Source organism: Onychomys torridus, chromosome 1 (genome assembly GCF_903995425.1).
Source record: "Onychomys torridus chromosome 1, mOncTor1.1, whole genome shotgun sequence".
Lineage (NCBI taxonomy): Eukaryota > Metazoa > Chordata > Mammalia > Rodentia > Cricetidae > Onychomys > Onychomys torridus.
In genome coordinates this window covers 118,500,487-118,521,521 of record NC_050443.1, presented here as the reverse complement: position 1 = coordinate 118,521,521, position 21,035 = coordinate 118,500,487, and the positions used below count along the sequence as shown (strand labels likewise).

At 45.3% G+C, this 21,035-nt stretch overlaps 1 protein-coding gene across 1 annotated transcript; it reads right to left on the bottom strand.

Moving 5' to 3' along the window:
- Nucleotides 1-15,655: 15,655 nt before the first annotated feature.
- Nucleotides 15,656-18,477, bottom strand: LOC118580184 (5-hydroxyisourate hydrolase). The gene is made up of 4 exons (XM_036181927.1): nt 18,353-18,477; nt 17,830-17,969; nt 16,755-16,890; nt 15,656-15,942 (listed from the first exon to the last, which is right to left on the bottom strand). Exons 1-4 carry the CDS (start codon nt 18,410-18,412, stop codon nt 15,853-15,855), a joined length of 426 nt encoding a protein of 141 aa, XP_036037820.1. The 5' UTR covers nt 18,413-18,477; the 3' UTR covers nt 15,656-15,852.
- Nucleotides 18,478-21,035: the final 2,558 nt, after the last annotated feature.

Below are 21,035 nucleotides of genomic sequence, written 5' to 3'. Positions count from 1 at the left end.
GCTACAGTGGTATGTTCTCACACCCTGGCAATGGCTCCTGCCACACTACCTCCTATTCACAGTGCCTGGGCTCTTATTTCACAGACATGGAGTAATCAGAAACAACAACCCAAGCAATCAAAAACAAAACCCTGCAAACCAATCACCTGACCCACTACCCTGCCTTCATTTAAAGATTCTACCCCGTCATGTTCGCTCCTGTCTTTGTACAGATCTCCAGCCAAGCCTGTCCTGGGTACATTTTATCACTTCTCCCTGAGGTCTTGCCATGGCTTTTTGCATTCTCAGCACCTTTGGCTGTGCTGAGTTTCTGTAATCAGCACAGGTTTTTGCTTCCATACATCCACATTCAGGCAGAACCTGGGCTGGTGTCCATTGGCTCCCTACCATCCACTCTTGCTCTTTTTGAGAGAATCTGGACTCTGTGAATTGGGTTTGTCTGTTGAGCACCAATGTTGAGCAGATAGATTTGGATCTAAGTTTAGTTCTTAGTTTTTATTATGTGTGTGCATGAGTGCATTTTTGTCAATGTCTCTGTACACACACACACACACACACAAACACAACACAGACCATAAGAGGGCAGTTGATCCCTTGGAGCTGGAGTTACAGATAAGTTACAGCAAGCCACCTGATGTGGGTGTTAGGACCCAAATTCTGCTCCTCATGATTGAGCAGTAAATGTTCTTACTACTGAGCAATCTTTCCAACACCAGTTATACATTTTTATGTTTGAATTTTCTTCTTTTTCTTTTGATTTTTTTTTTTTGAGAGAGGGTTTCTCTGTGTAGCCCTGGCTTTCCTGGTCTTGCTTTGTAGACCAGGCTGGCCTCTAACTCACAGAGATCGGCCTGCCTCTGCTTCCTCCCCCAAGTGCTGGGATTAAAGGTATGTACCACTATGCTCAGCTTTGAATCTTTGATTGTAAGTAAAAGCAAAGTGCTCCATATTGATCTGTGTTGTATCTGATTGCAATTTTTGCAGATGTACAAGTATGCTATATTTGTTAAATTATAGAATTCATTGTAGCAATCTGCACAAATTCTGATGAATTTTCCTCCATTTATTTGTGTCCTCTGACTTTATCTGCCTGAATGAAACAATGTTACATTGAAAACTCTTGTGGAAAGTTTTTTATTTGTTTGTTTAGGGACAGGGTCTCTCCAGCTAGTCCTGGCTGTTCTGGAAACTTACTATGTAGGCAAGCTGGTCTCGAACTCATAGAGATCCTCCTACCTCTGCCTCCTGAGTGCTGGGAGTAAAGGCATGCTCACCATACCCAGTGTCTTATGGAAATTTTAACCCCTTTAAAATACTGAGGATATGAACCAAGTAAGTTGCTCTATGCTGTTAATAAGTTGGGATGAAACTGGCTTTGTTCACAGGAACACTACCTCTACAGTTATCTGGTCATCTTGTAGAATTCTGTCCTGTGAACATAAGAGTCATCACCACCTTCATGGGAAGCAGCTATGCCTACTCATGAGTGATCCTCAAGGTTGGTCCTGTTGGCATTCCCTCCTAGGAGGAGGGGGTGAGGGTCTTCAACCCCTCACCTGAGGTCTCAGCTACTCCTTCCTGTACTTCCCTGCAGCTTTATGTAACTGTCCTCATTACATGTGGTCTTGTAGTCTAGAATATACAGAAAGCAGAAGGTTAATGGAATGCGGAACTCAGTCTGTTCAGCTGTAGGGAAAGTCAGGGTCCATGGTGCGCAGTGCTTTGTTAGTGCAACAGCTGTCTGAGTCACCCACACTCCTGTAAGTAACTCCTTGCCCATGCCCTGTTCGTAGGCCCGGTAAACTCATTGGTTTGCCAAGTTGAACAAGGGTGGAATCAGACTTTGGTCTGCCGTTGGCACTCTCCTTGGGTGCGTGGGTGTAGGAAAAGATCATGGCACAAGTCTTAACAGAACTCCTCTGGCAGCCATCGCATCTGAAATTCCACTGGCAGTTCTTTAAGGCTAGCTTTCAGATTATTATAACGCTTCATCTCCGATGCAAGTCATTGCTTCCTGTGGTAGTCACAGGTCTGGTACATTATGGGCCACAGTTCTAACCAGCTGTGCCACATTCATAACAGTGCACTGTCCAAATGAAGGAGACAGGGCACTGACTTAGAGCTCAAGATTCCCTCCATGGCGGCTGTGCCTTCAGAGAACACAACACAAAGCTGCAAACTACATCTTTTGGGAATGGAATTCTGCTGAGGTTCATACATCCCAGAGCTACTACTTTCAGTGGCAATGAAGCTGAACGCAAATTTATTTCCAGTCAACTTTATATTCAGCTAATATACATGATAGGAATGGGCATGTTATTAAGAACAGTATTATATTGCAGGGCAAGGGCTAGTGTTCGGTGAGTAAGTGGTCCCAGTAGCCATGTTCTTGATATGTTGAGCTAAAGCTCCCCTCTACTTCTCCCAAGACAGATTTTCTCTATATAGCCTTGGCTGTCTTGGAACTCGCTCTGTAGACCAGGCTGGTCTCAAACTTACAAATCCACCTGCCTCTGTCTCCTGAGTGCTGGGATTAAAGGCGTGCGCCACCACTCCCAGCTAGTTATGGTGTTTTTACAGAAAGGTGCCTAAACTAGTTTCTGTGCTATGGGTTACCCAGTGTTTAATGCTTTGAGGCTTTAGCACAGGGTATGTGTGTTGTTTGGGCTCAGCAATCTGAAATCCTACTTTATAGGAAGTTGTAAAAGACACTTTATATGTAAAATACTGAAAGCCTGCTTTGATAATGTTTCGGAGCAGATTTAACACAGATTTATTAAGAAAAACTGAGAAAGTTCTCCTTAGAGTCTGTGTGTGGGGTGTTTCCAAGGGGGGAACACCTCCTCTGCCAACTTGTAAACTTAGTGTCTTTTGTTTTTGTTTTTTGTTTTTTGAGACAAGGCTTCTCTGTGTAGCTTTGCACCTTTCCTGGATCTCACTCTGTAGACCAGGCTGGTCTCGAACTCACAAAGATCTGCCTGCCTCTGCCTCCCCAGTGCTGGCGCCTCCACCGCCAGGCTCTTAGTGTCCTTTCTTCCAAAGAACTCCTTGGGACAAAGAATGCCACAGAAGGAAGCAGTGAGGAGCTGGGGTGCTTTCAGAACTTGATTTCCAAATCAATTATTGCATGGCACATCTGGGTGCGCCCTTGATGATCTACAAATAAGGCTGTTCAGAGTGGATCTAGGTCAGTATTTTCCCAGTGCAGAAAGCGATCTAACAGTGGGAAGGGGATACATTTAAAAAAAAAAAGTCACAGGTAAATGTATTAACTTAAAAAACAATTTATTTTTATGATTTTAATTATGTGTATGTGTGTAGGTATGTGTACATGAAAGCTGGCGCCTGCAGAGGTCAGAGATGTTGGATCCCTCCTCTTCCTGGCACTGACGTTACAGTTGTGAGTCACCTGACATGAATTTTTGGAACCAAGCTACGGTCCTCTGCAAGAGGCTAAGTGGTTAAGAATACTCTTACCCTGGCCATCTCTCTAGTCCAAGATTATTAACTTTGGATGTCTGAGGTTAGGGCTTGGCGTTTTGAATCTAGGGGTAGTGGTTGGTGTGGTGTTGAGAGTGGCCCCCACAGGCTCATGCTTTGTCCCTGGTTGGTGGAACTGTTTTGGGAAGGACTAGGAGGTGTGGCCTTGTTGGAGGCAGTGTGTCACTGGGAGTGGGCTTTGAGGTTTCAAAAGCCCATGCCAGGCCCATTCTCTCTCTCTCTGCCTTCAGCTTTCAGATAAGATGTGAGCTCCCAGCGACTGCTTCAGCACCGTGCTTGCCTGCCTACTGCCATACTCCCTGCCAAGATGGTCAAGGACTCCCCTTCTTCAAGTGTAAGCAAACCCCCTCCCCAGTCAGATGCTTTCTTTCTTTCTTTTCTTTTTTTTGAGCTGAGGATCGAACCCAGGGCCTTGTGCTTGTTAGGCAAGCGTTCTACCACTGAGCTAAATCCTCAACCCTGATGCTTTTTTTTATAAGTTGCCCTGGTCACAATGTTTCTTCACAGCATTAGAAAAGTAACAAAGACAGTTGGAGTCAGGGGTTGAACTTGAGGCATGCTCTAATGGTTGAGGAGAGGGTAGGGCTAGTTTTAAAGAAAGGATGTCTCAGTGGGGTGGCCCAGAGCATGGAAGAAGAGAGTGGAAGGCTAGAGGGACAGGTTAGAGCTGGTGGGCCAGGAAGCTATCGCGAGAGTGGGTGACTTTGACCTGGGGTGAGTCTGGAGCCCTCTGAGACTCTGGAGGAGGAAGAATGTATGAGTACCTTTAGCTCTGGAGGTTCTTCCTGGGAGCTGGGTTAGGAAGACTTTCTCAACATGTTTACCTCATGTTGACTGGATGAACTTCGGTGACCTGGAAGAATAAGGTGAAGTATGAGGGTGCTGAGGGCTCAGGCTGACTGGTTTTTCTGAGGAAGACAGAATGGTTGTTTTTTCTTTTCTTTTCTTTCTTTCTTTTTTTTTTTTTTTCCTGGAGCTGAGGACTGAACCCAGGGCCTTGCGCTTGCTAGGCAAGTGCTCTACCACTGAGCTAAATCCCCAACCCCCAGAATGGTTGTTTTAAGATGAACTTAGTGATAAACAGATGCCATTTAACCTGAGACCTGTATATGGTGGGATATAACCAGAGGGCTCTAAAAAACAATGAACAAAACATTTATTCCAAATTGAAATGTGTAATTGCTTATTAAAATAAACTTTTTAAAATTAAAAAAAAAAAAGATCTGGGCATGGTGGATCACAACTTTAATCCTAGTACTTAGGAGGCAGAGGCAGGCAGCTCTCTTTGAGTTCAAGGCTAGCCTGGTCTACAAGGTGAGTTCCAGGACAGCTAGGGCTACACAGAGAAACCCTGCCTCAAAAAACAAAAACCAAACCAAACAAAAACAAAAACAAACCAAAACCAAAACAAAAATCCAACTCCCCCAGCTTTTTTTAAAAAGGGGCTGGAGAGTTAACTCAGCAGTTAAGAGCGCTTGTTGCTCTTGCAGAAGACCTGGGTTCGATTCCCAGAACCCACATAGCAGCAACCATCTGTAACTCTAGTCCCAGGGATCTGACACCCTCTTCTGACCTCCTCGGGTACCAGGCACACTACGTGGTGCACATACATACATGTAAGCAAAACAATACACATAAAATTATAAAATAAATAAATCTTAAACAAATTAAAAATAAAAATCCAAAAATAATAAACATAAAAATTGAAATGAAGTTTATTAAGCAACAATGATACATTCTAGAATTATAACATATATAAAGGGCTGGAGGGATGGCTCAGTGGTTAAGAGCACAGGTTGCTCTTGCAGAGGACCGAGGTTTGATTCCCAGAACCTACATGGCAGCTCACAACCATCTATAACTCAAGTTCCAAGGGATGCAATGCCCTCTTCTGGCTTTTGTGGGTCCCAGGGACACATGTGGTATAGACAGATGTAACAGCAAAACATCCATACACATTGAACTAAAAACTTTAAAGAATTATACACAGAAAAGGAAGCAAGTTCCTCAGTGTTAAATCTTTGGGGGAAAATCGTTGAGGACTAGGGAGATGGGTCAGTGGGTAAGGCGCTTGCTACGCAAGCGTGAGGGCCTCAGGTTGTACTCCCATTACTGGCACAAAAGCTGGACAAGGCCCCATGTCTGTGACCGCAGTGTGGGGAGATAGAGACAGGCAGATCCTGGGGGCTCCCTGGCCAATGGCCTAACCAAAATGGAAGTCCCAGGTTCAGTGAGAGAGACTTGTCACCAAAAACAAGATGCAGAGCAATGGGAAGATATCACCCATGCAAGTACACACATCGACACAAAGATAATATTTGAATGCTGCCCTAAGCTGCTCTGTGTAGAGCTGGCTCCTGCTTTCTGGATTTGGATGAGGAAATCAAGCCACATTCATGGCTATTGCTCATGTCTGTTACTGTCTCTCAGGCTCAGCAGTGACCTTGTTGAGAGAAGTGAGTTATGAAATGTGGGGGCTCCATGTTATCCTGCATGTTCCATGAACAAGAGGTGAGGGGAACCCAGCAACCGCCACCAGCAGCAGAGAGGGTTTACTGAGCTGAGTTTTCCCAGGGGAGAAGGAACAGGCTCAGCCTAAGGGGAGTGGGCCTCTCTGTCTGCTGTCAGGGATGCCAGGGTCTCACCTATGCATAAACACTCCACAGAGATCACTAAGTTGAGGGACAACTTTGAGAAGCAGGTTAGAGGCCAGTTACTCACATTTGCAGCATATAAGATAGTGTTAGTAACTCCTTCCATTAGAAGGAATTTGCCACTAGAATTTGGTAACTATGGGATCACATGCAGTGGGTCAGGGACATTTCTGAAATCAATGGACCCTACTCAGAATTCAAGAACAGCTCATTCCCCTTTGAGTTCTGGAAGCTACAGTTAGCACACACTTCCCCACTCCTGTCTAAAACAGGCAGTTAACAGGTAGTTCTTAGTCTCCTGGACAACAGTCTCTATAACTCTATTGCAGGATGGCCACACAGGCCATGATAATGCCCACCAGGATCAGTGTTGGGAGCCATAGTGCAGGCACTGACTGGCTCTTACTGTAGTGTGTGCAATATGCCATCTGTGAGCACCAGTAGGGAAAACTCCACTGAAGCCATCCTGTTCTTTGGCAAGGTTGTCTGCCTAGCCTCTGTTCTACGCCTGGTGCACATTCTGAGGCACTGAGAGCATTGTCCATATATTCTCAGAGCCCAGAGTATCTGTTCTTCCTCTCCTATGGTGCTGTGTGTGCTGATGCCTTTCAGAAATTAAGGCCAGGCATGGCGAGAAGATGAAGATATTGAGATGTGGGCTTGAACTGTGGGGAAAGACTTCGGTCCATAAAGTAAGAGGAAGCAATCCATTGATGCAATCCAAGATTACTTGTATCTCAAACTATAATGACATCTAGCTCAATAATGTGGCCCTCGTCAACTCTCTCAAAGTACTGATGTGGACTGGCTGCCCTCAGCCCCACCAAATCCAACAGATCTTTCTGGAAGAATATTGAGCCAGGTCCCTCTGCCTCCTTTGCCTGATATTTTGTAAAGTAATGTAACTTATCCACAGTCATAACTGAAAATCATCGGACAAACCCCAGCTGTAGTGTGGGGGAGCAAATAAGAGTTATTTTGACATGTGTGTATGTCCAGCTAGAGCTGCAGTGGGCCCCACACCATGGCAGCAAATGTCACCCAAGTAGACGGTTGCCATTCTCTCTCGTTTTATATGATCCAGAGAATGATCTATGAAAACCAAATTTCCAGTTTTGAATAACAAGATTATTAAGCAATAAGTAGTGAGTGAGACAGAGAGAGAGAGAGAGAGAGAGAGAGAGAGAGAGAGAGAGAGAGAGAGATCATTAAAGTGGAAACTGACTAGAGAAGCCCTTTTAAGGCAAACAGTTGGAGTTTCCCAATAGAGCAGTGCTGGGCAGAGCAGAATGTCCCCTCAGGAAAGGTTTCCAATTAAAAGAACAAATGAGGACAGAGATAATTGAGGACTGAGATTATCAAATCAGGAGCCCAGGAAGTCACAGTTGAACTGCTTCTCCCTGAGCTTTGAGGGCAAGCTTCCCTGGGGGAGCTTCCAGCTTCTTCTTCCCACAGCAGGAACTTTTGATAAACAATGATAACATCTGTTGGATGTTATCTTCCAGCTGTTCTCAAGGGCACAGTGTTGTTTTCACCTTTTTCTTTTAAACTCTTGAACTCTCTTTGCTGTTCTCTTCCCTTCCTGTCAATCAGGGGAGCCAGCCCATCCATCCCTTGGAGGACACTCTGAGACAGACATGGATCTTTAAATGAGAGAAGGAGTCAACCCCACTTCCAGAGCCAGCTTCTCAACACGTGACGATTTATAAATATAATGTCCAGTACATCCCTCCACCAGTATCTTCCGTCTCCAGGATCTTGCTTCCTCCCTCTAGGGCCTGACTTTTCCCACAGGGGTCCACTTCCAAGCCCCTACCCCTTCTCCTTCTTTGGAGCCTCACCTTCTCCCTTGGACCCCATCTTCTCCTGTAGGCCCCCCTTACCTCCTTAGGGCCCTCTCCTGCCGCTATCAGGCCGGCTATCCCTCCCCAGGCCTTGCTTCTTTCCTAGGACCTGGTCCTCTTTTCCTCAGGGTTCTGCTTCTTCCTACCGGGCTCCAGACTGTGATATGCTAAATGTGTGGTTTCTGAGGGCCTTGCCTGTTTTCCTTTACACCTCTACTGAGAGGCAGGTGCGCAGGGCTGAAGTGAAGGGGCAGAGCGGCCCCAGAGGCTTTGGCCTGCAACTCCCAGAATCACTCAGTCTGGCATGTGGGCTGGTGCCTGATGCTGGCCTCTTTCCTGCCATGGCTTACAGGTTTGCCTGTTGTGGTGTGCTTATGGTTCTGCTCCCCACTGTGTCCCAGTCTGTCCCTCCCTCACTCTGAAAGAAACATTAAATATTATTTAAAAACTGTAAAGCTTTTTATGACAAGCAATTTAGATTTTTTGTTTTGTTTTGTTTTTTGTTTTTTGAGACATGGTTTCTCTGGAGCTTTGGAGCCTGTCCTGAACTAGCTCTATAGACCAGGGATCCACCTGGCTCTGCCTCTGCTGGGATTACAGGCATGTGCCACCACCACCTGGCCAATTTAGATCTTTTAATCTCCCCCAGCTTGTAAGACTTTTATGCAAAATTTTAAATCTCTATCTTATAAGATTTTTATAAAATTAAAAAAAAACTTTCCTACCTGGTTAACTCCCTCGCCCCAAACCTGGTAAACCTTTTGTTTATACAAAGGCTGTGCTTGGAATGGATATGAAAATAGGATCCATTCTTCTGCTGTATACAAGAAACATACCTCAACTTCAGAGACAGATGTTATCTCAGACTGAAGGTTGGGAAAAGATTTTCCAATTAAATAGACCTAAGAAGCAAGCTGGTGTAGCTATCCTAATATGTAACAAAATGGACTTCAAACTAAAATTCATCAAAAGAGATGGAGAAGGATATTTCATATTCATCACAGGAAAAATCCATCAAGATGAAGTCTCAATTCTGAACATGTATGTCCCCAAATACAAGGGCATTCACATTTGCAAAAGAAACATTACTAAAGCTTAACTCACATCAAACCCCACATGCTAATAGTGGGAGACTTCAACACCCCACTCTCACCAATGGACAGGTCTGCCAGATAGAAACTTAACAGAGAAACAAGGGAACTAACAGATTTTATGATTCAAATGGACTTAACAGACATCTATCTACAGAACATTTCACCCAAACACAAAAGAGTACACCTTCTTTTCAGCACCTCATGGAACTTTCTCTAAAATTGACCACATACTTGGACACAAAGCAAATCTCAAGAGATAGAAAAAAATTGGAATAACCCCCTGTATCTTATTGGATCACGGTGGCTTAAAGTTAGAATTCAACAACAACACAAATTACAGAAAGCCTACAAACTCAGGGAAATTGAACCGTGCTGAGCAGAACCACCACTGGATCAAGGAAGAAATAAAGAAATTAAAGACTTTCTAGAATTCAATGAACATGAATGCACAACATGCCCAAACTTATGGGACACTATGAAAGCAGTGCTAAGAGGAAAGTTTATAGCACTAAATGCCTACATAAAAATTTGGAGAAATTTCACACCAGTGAAAGCTTTCACACCTGAAAGCTCTAGAACAAAAAGAAGCAATCTCACCCAGGAGGAGTAGATGGCAGGAAATAATCAAACTCAGGGCTGAATCAACAAAATAGAAACAAAGAGAACACTGCAAAGAGTCAATGAAACAGAGAGTTGGTTCTTGGAGAAAATCACCAAGATAGACAAACCCTTATCCAAACTAACCAAAAGGCAAAGAGAGAATTTCCAAATTAGTAATATTAGAAATGAAGAGGGGGACATAACAACAGACACTGAGGAAATCCAGAGAATCATTAAGTCATACTTCAAAAACCTGTACTCCACAAAATTGGAAAAATCTAAAAAAAATGGACAATGCTCTGGATAGGTACCACATACCCAAATTAAATCAAGACCAGATAAACAATTTAAGTAGACCTGTAACACCCATGGAAATAGAAGCAGTCATCAAAAGTCTCCCAACCAAAACAAACAAACAAACAAACAAACAAACAAACAAAAGCCCAGGGCCAGATGGTTTCAGTGCAGAATTCTACCAGAATTTCAAAGAAGAGCTAATACCAACACTCATCAAATTGTTCCACACAATAGAAACAGAAGGAACATTACCAGACTCTTTTTATGAGGCTACAGTTACCCTGATACCCAAACTACACAAAGATGCAGCAAAGAGAGAGCAATCTTTCATTTGATGAATTGAAATGTGTGGAGCACTTGGAGCCTGGCCAGACTCTGAGGAAATGCTCAAAATGTACCTTTTTCTCAGCCATGGCTTGGAAGCCAACAGTTAAAGGGTATCTCTCTTATGAACATTGATGTAAAAATACTCAATAACATACTGGCAAACCGCATCCAAGAACATATCAAGAAAATCATCCACCATGATCAAGTAGGCCTCATCCCGGAGATGCAGGGATGGTTCAACATACAAAAATCTATCAAAGCAATCTATCATATTAAACAAACTGAAGCCAGGTGGTGGTGGCACACGCCTTTAATCCCAGCACTCGGGAGGCAGAGCCAGGCAGATCTCTGTGAGTTTGAGGCCAGCCTGGGCTACCAAGTGAGTTCCAGGAAAGGCGCAAAGCTACACAGAGAAACCCTGTCTTGAAAAACCAAAAATAGGGGCTGGAGAGATGGCTCAGAGGATAAGCACACTGACTGCTCTTCCAGAGGTCCTGAGTTCAATTTCCAGCAACCACATGGTGGCTCACAACCATTTGTAATGAGATCCGGTGCCCTCTTCTGGCCTGCAGTCATATATGCTGTATAAATAATAAATAAATAAATCTTAAAAAAAAAGAAAAACCAAAAATAAATAAATAAATAAAATAAACAAACGGAAAGAAAAAAACCCCATATGATCATCTCATTAGATACTGAAAAAGCCTTTGACAAAATTCAACACTTCTTCATGATAAAAGCCTTGGAGAGATCAGGGATACAAGGAACATACTTAAACACAATAAAAGCAATATATAGCAAGCCAACAGCCAACATCAAATTAAACTCAAAGCGATCCACTAAGGCTGTCCATTCATTCTCTCCATATCTATTTAATAGTACTAGAAGTTCTAGCTAGAGCAATAAGATACCAAAAATAGACCAAGGGGATACAAATTGGAAAGGAAGAAGGCAAACTTTCACTATTTGCAGATGATATGATAGTACACATAAGTGACCTCAAAAATTCTACCAGAGAACTCCTAAAGCTGGTAAACATCTTCAGTAATGTGGCAGGATACAAGATTAACTAAAAAAATCAGTATCCCTTTTATATACAAATGATAAACTGGCTGAGAAAGAAATCAGAGAAAGAACACCCTTTACAACATCCACAAATAATATAAAATATGAAATAAGTGAAAGACCCATATAACAAGAACTTTAAGTCTTTGAAGAAAGAAACCAAAGAAGATATCAGAAGATGGAAAGACCTCCCATGTTCATGAATAGGCAGGATTAACATAGTAAAAATGGCAATCTTACTAAAAGCAATCTACAGATTCAATGCAATCCCCATCAAAATCCCAACACAATTCTTCACAGACTTATAAAGAACAATACTCAACTTCATATGGAAAAACAAAAAACCCAGGATAGCTAAAAGAATCCTGTATAATAAAGCAACTTCTGGAGGCATCACAATCCCCGACCTCAAGCTCTACTATAGAGCTACTGTAATAAAAACAGCTTGGTATTGGCATAAAAACTGACACATGGATCAATGGAATTGAAGACCCTGACATAAATCCACATACCTATGAACACCAGATTTTTGACAAAGAAGCCAAAAACATACAATGGAAAAAAGAAAGCATCTTCAACAAATGGTGCTGGCATAACTGGATGGCGGCATGTAGGAAAATGCAAATAGATCCATATCTAATCACCCTACACAACACTCAAGTTCAAGTGGATCAAAGACCTCAACACAAATCCAGTTACACTGAACCTGATAGGAGAGAAAGTGGGAAGTAGTTTTTCCTGAGGTGGTGCTCAGTCTGTGCTTTGCCCAGTGTCTGCCAAAGGATTTACCAAGAGCAACAACCTCAAAGGATGGCTTAAATACACCTTTAATTCTGTGGAGTGGAGTCCCATATTTGGGGCCATGTCTAGACATTCCATCACCCTCATTTTTAAGGGTTCTGGATACAAGCAATATCTTCCATTGGTTTCCAGGATCCATGCTGCCCAAACAGCCCCAGCCTCTCAGCTCTCAACATGCCAGTTTGGGCCCTGGTTCTCTCATTGTACCTGTCCCTCAGATGCTGGTACCTGTCCACAAAAAGTAGGGCCATCTGCTGTATATATGTTTCTTAGGGATGTCCATGATGCTTAGCTCATTCTTGGGGGTCTGGGCATAGGAAGGGTGAGAACCAGAGCTGAGCCTCCAAGTTTTATTAAAGCTTATCCTTACACACCCTTTAACTGTTGGCTTCCAAGCCATGACTGAGAAAAAGGAGCATTTTGAGCATTTCCTCAGAGTCTGTCCAGGCTCCAAGTGCTCCACACATATCAATTCATCAAACCTTTTTCTACCCATTGAAATTCACCCCTTTAAAAAGGTACATAGGGCTGGGGGTGTGGTGGTGCATTTAATCCTAGCATTTGGGAGTCAGAGGCAGGAAGTTCTCTGTGAGTTCAAGGCCAGCCAGAGCTACACAGTGAGACTCTGTCTCAAAAAGCAAGCAAGCAAGCAAGCAAGCAAGCAAGCAAGCAAGCAAGCAAGCAAGCAAAGAGGGTGCTTTTTCCAGAGTGGGGATCAGAGACCCTAGTGTGGGGCCAGGATGGGACTCGAATGTTAGCATCAGCACTGTCACCTCAGATCTTGCTCTTGGGATAGATCAAGATGATCTGGGTCCTTCCCAAGGCAGGCCTTAGAGAAGACGCAAAGTCACTGAGGAGTCAGGAGAGGCTGTGCCCTCTAGGGAAAAGGGGTAAGATGTAGCTTGAGGCCAGGTGTGGTGGCGCACGCCTTGATCTCAGCACTTGGGAGGCAGAAGCAGGTGGGTCTCTGTGAGTTTGAGGGCAGCCTGGGCATTCTCCCTGAGAAGTGTCTGGCATAGAACCACTAGTTCATGCAGGCCAGTTCTTCTCTAAGTTCGTCCTCTCTGTGAGCTCCATGAATGAGCGTATACAAAGGTGTTAGCACTGGTCTGTAAACTGTTAAGGAACATTTACTTTATTTGCACATGCGGCTGGGCTCATTCCTTTCTCCCTGCCCCCAAAAGGAGTGGAACCTAAATCTTAGTGGGCCACAGCATGTCCGACACAGTGCCCAGACCCAGATGGACTCCTGAGTTTGAGGCCAGCCTAGGAGGCTTGCTAAGAAGAAGCTTCACCTGGGCCCAGCCACAAACAGTGTTGGTGGGACCATGGAGGCAGCGGCTGCTGCTCCGAGTTGCTGGCTCCTTCTCATTGTGTTGGTGACTGCGGTGATGCTGTTACCTGAGACAAAGAGTTTACCACTGCTTGTTCAGAGACAATTTCGAGATGGCAAGCTGAGATGATCCAGCCTGACAGTCTACTTGAACAAGGACTTGTGACAAGCCCTGCACTTTCTCATTATGCAGTGGCTGGACAAATGATACAGGACTTGACAATTAACCCAAAAATAGAGTTTTTGTTTAAAAAAGAAAAAGGAGAATATAGATATGAGGTAGATCACTGAATCTACTCTGAGAAAAAAAGATAAAGAAATAATAGGATAAACTAGGATAAACGGGTAGATGATTGAATCTACTCTAAAAAGAGAAAGAGGAAGATGATAAAAGGTAGATTATTGAATCTATTATGAAAAGAAAAGAGAGAATATGGATATGATAAGATAAAAAGGGAGATTATGGAATCAACTTTTAAAAAAGGAACTACTTGTTTTAAATAAGTAATGAAAATTTTTTGTCGAGTTTATCAAATGTTACTGGACTGGACATTGTTATATATAATGGAGTTTTTTTTGCCTGAATCTGTTATGTTAATGGACTAGACATCATTAATGTAATCTTGACTGTGTATATTGTATATACTTATTGGTTATGATTTTTCTTGTATTAGTTATAACCTTTTTTAAATTTTAGACAAAAAAGGGAAAATGTGGTGGTACTGTATTCCCCAAAATATTGTGCACCCTAATAAATTTATCTTGGGTCAGAGAACAGACAGCCACTAGAAACAGAGCCAAAAATGGTGGCTAGAAAATGGGTCAGAGCAAGCCATAGCAGAAGCTGGGCAGTGGTGTTGGTGCACGCCTTTAATCCCAGCACTTGGGAGGCAGAGCTAGGTGGATCTCTGTGTGTTCAAGGATACAGCCAGCATGGAGACACAATGCCTTTAATCCTAGGGAGTGGGGGCAGAAAGAGACAGATATATAAGGTGTGAAGACCAGAAACTAGAAGCATTTGGCTGGTTCAGCATTTGGCTGGTTCAGCATTTGGCTGGTTTAGCATTCAGGCTTTCGAGCAGCAGTTCAGCTGAGAGCCATTGGGATGAGGACACAGAAGCTTGCAGTCTGAGGAAACAAGACCAGCTGGGGAACTGGCGAAGTGAGGTAGCTGTGGCTTGTTCTGCTTCTCTGATCTTCTAGCATTCACCCCAATAACTGGCCTCAGGTTTGATTTTATAAGACCTGTTAAGATTCCTGCTACAGTCCTTCCCTTCCTGACACTGCCCTGTCCCTACAGGCCTACTACTATTTGCACATCTGAGGTAAAACTGTCGGCCCTGAACAATGTGGAATCAAACCCCTAGGGATGGCTGTGATCAGACAGATGTATGTATCCAGTCATATGCAGGGCTCTTCATAGAGCCTCGCTTGTGGCCTGCTTCCTGTTTGTACCATGCCCACCTCTACATTCTGCCTGTGACTTCAGTGGCCTCTTCTCAGAGGCCTCCTTCATCATCCGGTGTGATGTTGTCAACTTGACAAAACTTATAATGACCTGAGAAGGGCCTCTGGGCATGTCTGTGGGGGCTAGCTGATGTTAACTGATGTGGAAAGACACATATTAATTGTGGGTAGGACCAATCCCTGGGCAGGGGATCCTGAACTGTATGAAGTGGGGAGAGCTGTTGAGTATCCGCAGTGCATTGCTCTCCTCCTCCTCCTCTTTTTCCTCGTCCTCCTCCTCCTCCTTTGGTTTTCCCAGACAGGGTTTCTCTGTGTAGTCCGGGTTGTCTTGAAATTCCTCTGAAGACCAGGTTGACCTTGAACTCCCTTTGCCTCCCAAGCACTGGGACTAAAGGCACTTGCCACCACTGCCTAGCATTGCTCTCTGCTTCTTGACTGCAGCCACAATGTGGCCAGCTCTGTCACTCAGCCTTCCTTCACTGTGACTTCCCTACCTCAAAGAACTGTAACTTGACCGGAGCCAGAATAAACCCTTTCAAACCCTTTCTCAAATCGCTTTTGTCAGAGTATTTTATCACAGTAACAGGAGAAGAAAGTAAGATACTTGGAGCAGGGGCAGTGCTAGCAGATCTCTGGCTGATTGTCCTTGTCCCAATGATAGGTTCTGATTTACAGGTGTTGGAACTCACTTTATTGACACCCAACTCACAGCCGCCCACTAGAAAACTCCAGGGCAGCTAAATCTCTTCAGCAAGCAGCAACTTCATGTCTCTTGATGGCGACAAAGCCCATGCCATTGACGTGTGTGGGTGGCTAAGTCAGGGAAAGGCACAGGCGGATAGATGGCTTTCCTCAGGTAACACATCACTCTAACTCCCCCGGTAGGTGGTGTAGGACCATGGGCTCAGCAGCAGAGGTACATGGAACTTCTGGGCCTCCTTTGCAATAGTGAAAACAACCTATGAGAAGAAGAGAAGGTACTTGAAGACACTAAAGATGGTGAGTCCTTCCTGCAACAGCCCCTGGGCCTTCCAGATGAGCAAGAGGTGCTTTGGTGGCTGCTTAGAAATGGGAGACACTTAGGTAAAGCTGATGTTATGGTTTGAAAAGTGTTTCCAACAGAAGATGTAGTGGTCTTGGTTGCTGGTTGGTGGGCTTTGGGGAAGTGATTTGATCCTGAGGGCTCTGATCTAATCAACTGGTTAATCTCTTGTGATTAACTGGATTCATCATGGGATGACATCTTTAGTAGGTACTGAAACTTGGAGGGGGCCCCACTGGAGGAAGGTCCCTGAGTAGTGTCCTAGGGATCTGTGTCTTTCTTTGTGTTCGTTTCTGCTTCTTGTCTACCATGAGTTGACAGCTCTCCTGGTCCATATGCTCCCACCGCCATGGTGAGTGCATGGAGCCGAGCAATCATGGGCTGAAATTACGAACCCAAATAAATAATTTGCCCTTAAGTTGTATCAGTAATGCAGAAGTAACACACCCAGTGCTCTGGAGTCTGGGCTCAGATGAGAACCTGTCTACAAAGGAAGATGAGACAAGATGAGACACTTTCAGCCTGGTGTCTCCCTCTCACCCACCTGATCCAGGGGCAGCTCAGTGTGTCATCATGAAGTGTAATGGTGCCTCAGGTCCCTGGATACCTCCTGAGAGCACACTTGCTGCCACCCAGGCTGTCCCTGGCCTGGAGGAGGCCTGGCTGCAGGACCTGGTTGTGGTCAAAGTGAGTCAGGGCCCAGCTGCTCCGCCCACCCATGGCCCTCACCTCTACATATGGGTAAAAGCTCTCCTGACCCCTCTCTTTCCAGTAGCGCTCTGTGTCGAAGGACAGCTTATAGGTGCCTGGCTTTATCTGGCCTGGTGTCAGGAGCCCAGGACAGCGACCATCCAGGTTTGTGTAGCTGCGAAGAGACGAAGTGGAGAGAAGAGCTGAGAAACCTCCTTCCCTAGCTTTCCTGATTCACAAGCTCAGATGATTCTCACATTTCCCACATGGAGCACAGATGGGGGAACAATGTCCAAGGATAGCGTCACACTGCCTATTTAGGGAATTTTAAGGCAGAGAAACAAAAGGTAAACCTCTCCAGCTTTTGTGAAAGATGGAAGTAGGAGGGATGAGCCACACCTTGTCACACGGGCAGGTCAGAAGGGAGGAGATGGGTGAACCAGTCTCCCTCAAATAGAACCTGCTCTCAAGGCCACTACTCACAAGCCTTGTCTGGCTAACCCTGAAACAGGAAGATCACGGCTCCCAGCAGAGCATGTTCGAGGGGCATGGCCAGGGCCAGGGCCTGAGCCTGGCTCATGAAGGACCAGAGTGGAGCCTTAGCTTTTACCTCATGCCTATTAGCTCATCTCCCTTCTGTAAACGAGGTTAATTACACTACTAGTTCCCAGCTTCTGAGAAGAGAGAAGAGAAATACAGTGCTTGGCATTCAGTCTGGCACAAGGTGATTGAGGCCTTTATTTTCTACCATTATTTCTAGTTGGCTGTCCTCCCAGCAGGCCCACTGGGCTGCATATGACAGGCAAGGACCCTATAAAGCTGTCTCAGACATTCCATGACCTTGTCCCAGGTGTGTGTTATCTGGTGAAAAAGTTATCGTCACCATCCTTGTTATCTCAGATGAGGAAAAGGAATCACAGGGCTCAACAGGGCAGTGGTCAGTTCTGCCTTCCTGCCCCAGTGTCCACACCAGACTCAATCCCACTCGGTGTTCCCCTGGTCACACCATTCCACCTCAATACCGCTGCCTAAGATCTTCCCCAAGTGGGACCCAGGAAGGACCCTGCTGCTGGAGCTGGTACTCACAGACCCCAGCCCAGAAACTGCTTCCTACCTTGTCCTCAGCTCTATCCACTGCTGGCCAGGGGTCTCCAGGCGTGACAAACGGAGGCAGAGGCCTTGGGCAGGGAGCCCTGAGGCAGTGTCTAGTACATGAGTAGTCAGTGGGCTGCTCTCCATAGCCATGTCGGCGGTCTGAGCGGAGAGAGTCAGCGTGATCACCGTGGAGCCTGTGCGTACAGGCCCAACTGGGTCTTCGATTCACTTGTGAGGAGAGCAAACAGCCCTATTGCCCCGAGGCAGGCCGAATTGCTGAGTTGCAGGATGAGGTGCCAAGTGCTAAACAAAGCTGACCTGTGCCCTCCATTGCCCCTACCTGGGCACTACCCTCTCTCCTTTGTATGAGCCCTTCAGTTTCTGCGGCTCAGTGGCCTTAGCTTCCCAGAACCCAGCTCTCCTGCGCCCTGGCTCATTGGGTTTCCTAGGAGCAACCCCACCCCCAACCTCCCACACCTGGCTCCCTCCCTGTCTCCTTACACCTGAGACAGGAATTCTGAGGGTACAGGCCAACTCCTTACCTGTGGCCAGCCCAGGTGTCTCTGGAGCGTCATCAGCCGCGGGGCGGTCCTGGAACTCATGTCCTGCCCTGAAGCTCGGGGCTGTGCAACACCCACGGGCAATCAATCACCCTGCCAGCCGCAACTAGCTCCTCCGGTCAGCCCGGACACGCTCGACCCGAGGCCCCGCCCCAACTCCTGGGGCCACCTATTCGAACACGTCTAGGGAAGCCGCCTCCCGCTAGACAAGCCCTAGCGGCCATCCGGGTGTTGGGGCCTAAGGGGCGGTGACTTAAGAGAAAAGAGTAGAAGTGGCGGATAGCGTCCCTTGGGGAGGAGGTGGGAGGGCCGGCAGGCGATTGGGGAATCGATTGGGGAATAAGGGTTGTTGGGGGAAGGACTGGTCCTGAGAGAGGCGGGGCCAGTGGGGCCAAATGCAAAGAGTTCAATTCCTGGGACCCATGTAAAGGTAAAAGTTGAGAAATGATTCCACAGAGTTGTCCTTGACTTCCACATGGGTGCGATTGCACCCTCACCCCCACCACACTTACAATAATAAACTAATTTTTTTAAAAGATCGAGGCATTTAGTTGGCTCAGGTTTCCAGCCTCCCCACTAACATTTTGATAAAGCCAATGAAGAGGGCAGGAAATATTCCATTCCTGACTACTGATAGGTCATGTGACCTAGCTTCAGTTTTCTCATGGGTATAGTGGAGCAGTAAGCTATGGTTGAGATGTCAAGCAAAGCACCCCCACTCCTCAAGGCCCTCCGACCATTCCACCTTTTGGTGCATACCATTGGAAGGGCAAGGCTCTGTAGGCAGAAGCTGTGTGTACCCTGCGACTTCACCTTAACTCCCCTGTGTTAGTGCTGTAAGCCCCAAAAATATACAAGTAGGATTTCAGCTGATGATGACAAAGCTAATACCTGGAAGAAGCCAAGGGCCTTCCAGAGGTCAAGCTAAGGTTCAAGGAGCCTTGGTGATATTTGGCTTTTGATTATCAGCCGTTTCCTGCTATGAGTTTCTTGTGTGCTATTGTAGCTTTTCCATCATTTATTGGGCACCATTTCCCCTCTACTAAAGGATTATTTAGATAACCTTCTTTGCTGACAGCTATGCTTAGCCAGAACCCCAGTTCAAGCCTCCCTGTAATTAGTCATTTGCAACATTTGGCCAGGACCATCCCCAGAAAGAGGAAAGTACCTTATCAGAGATACCTCTGTACTCTCTAAGAACAGACTTAAGTGTCCAGACTACTCGTTTGAGAAGGCCTGGTGGATGTGCCAATTAAGCTTAACTTCCTTCTTTCCCAAATCTTACCTCTAGTTCCAGATCTCCCTTTAACTATCACCAGAGGCATGTAGCTGTACACAGGTTGCCTAGTGACCAAGTACACTTTCCCCCACCCTGCAGAAAAACAATAGATAGCTTGGACAGATAGGAGCCACAGGAAAAAAGAAGGCAGTTTTACTTTCTCCCATTGACCTAGAAACTTATAGATTCTTAACGTTTTCTTTTTTTTGTTTTGTTTTGTTTTGTTTTTGTTTTTCAAGACAGGGTTTCTCTGCGTAGCTTTGTGCCTTTCCTGGAACTCACTTGGTAGACCAGGCTGGCCTCGAACTCACAGAGATCCGCCTGGCTCTGCCTCCCAAGTGCTGGGATTAAAGGTGTGCTCCACCACCGCCCAGCTTAACATTTTCTACTAATCACAGTTAAGACTATAGTTGAGCACATATGATCCCTTTTCTTAGATATTACCCGAATTTAGCCTTTAGTTAATTCATTTCCCCATTGGTCACTTCCTTTTGGGGTTGCAAATGATAATTTATGGTTATTGCCTTTCTATGTGATTCTTTTTTTTTTCTTCCTTGAGACAGGGTTTCTCTGTGTAGCTTTTGGAGCCTGTCCTGGAACTCTGTAGACCAGGCTGGCCTCGAACTCACAGAGATCCGCCTGCTTCTGCCTCCCAAGTGCTGGGATTAAAGGCGTGTGCCACCACCACCCAGCTATCTCTACGTGATTCTTATCACCCCTCCGCTTGACCTGGAAGCCTGGCTTTGCACTGCTAAGGGAATACTGCTTGTGAGTGTATATACACCAGGACTTCCAGGACACTGGAGGACAGAGAAGAGAAAAGAAAATGGAAGAACTAGATGGGTAAGAACTTGAGAGGAACAAACTGAGATGGGGAAGAACTAGATTGAAGGGCTAGAAGAGAGTACTAGAGGAACGAGATGGAAGATGAGGAAGAGCCAGGTGGGGAAGAGCCAGATGAGAGAGAAGGAGATGGGAGAGGAGCTGATAGGGGAAAGAACTAGATGGATGAGAACCTAGAAGGGACAGAATTAAGATGAAGGAATTAAGATAGAACTTAGAGGGGACAACAGATAAATGCAAAGAAAAATTGGGCAAGAAAGGAGCTAAAAATGAGAGCAAAGTGTAAGCTTGTAGAGAGAGAACTGACACAGATAATAAAGTGAATGGACTAAGGAGTTTCATGTACACAGGTTCATTTCTTCTCATCAAAGATTAATTATCAGCTGGTTGTAGATTCTTCCTGGACCCTGGGAGGGGACTATCGAAGGGCTGGACCCCTATAGTCCATGATATGTTAAGATTATATAGTATATATAGAGAACATAGCCTGAAGGTATCATGTGATCTATAAAAACAAAGGTGGGCTGGTGCCATAACTTAGCA

Excerpts from the sequence above, each read along its gene's own strand:
- LOC118580184 (XM_036181927.1), bottom strand. The coding sequence starts at position 18,412 with ATGAGTTCCAGGACCGCCCCGCGGCTGATGACGCTCCAGAGACACCTG. Across the intron at positions 17,970-18,352 it reads GACACCTGGGCTGGCCACAG|ACCGCCGACATGGCTATGGA; the intron begins GTAAGGAGTTGG and ends CTCTCCGCTCAG. Across the intron at positions 15,943-16,754 it reads GCTTTTACCCATATGTAGAG|GTTGTTTTCACTATTGCAAA; the intron begins GTGAGGGCCATG and ends TTCTTCTCATAG.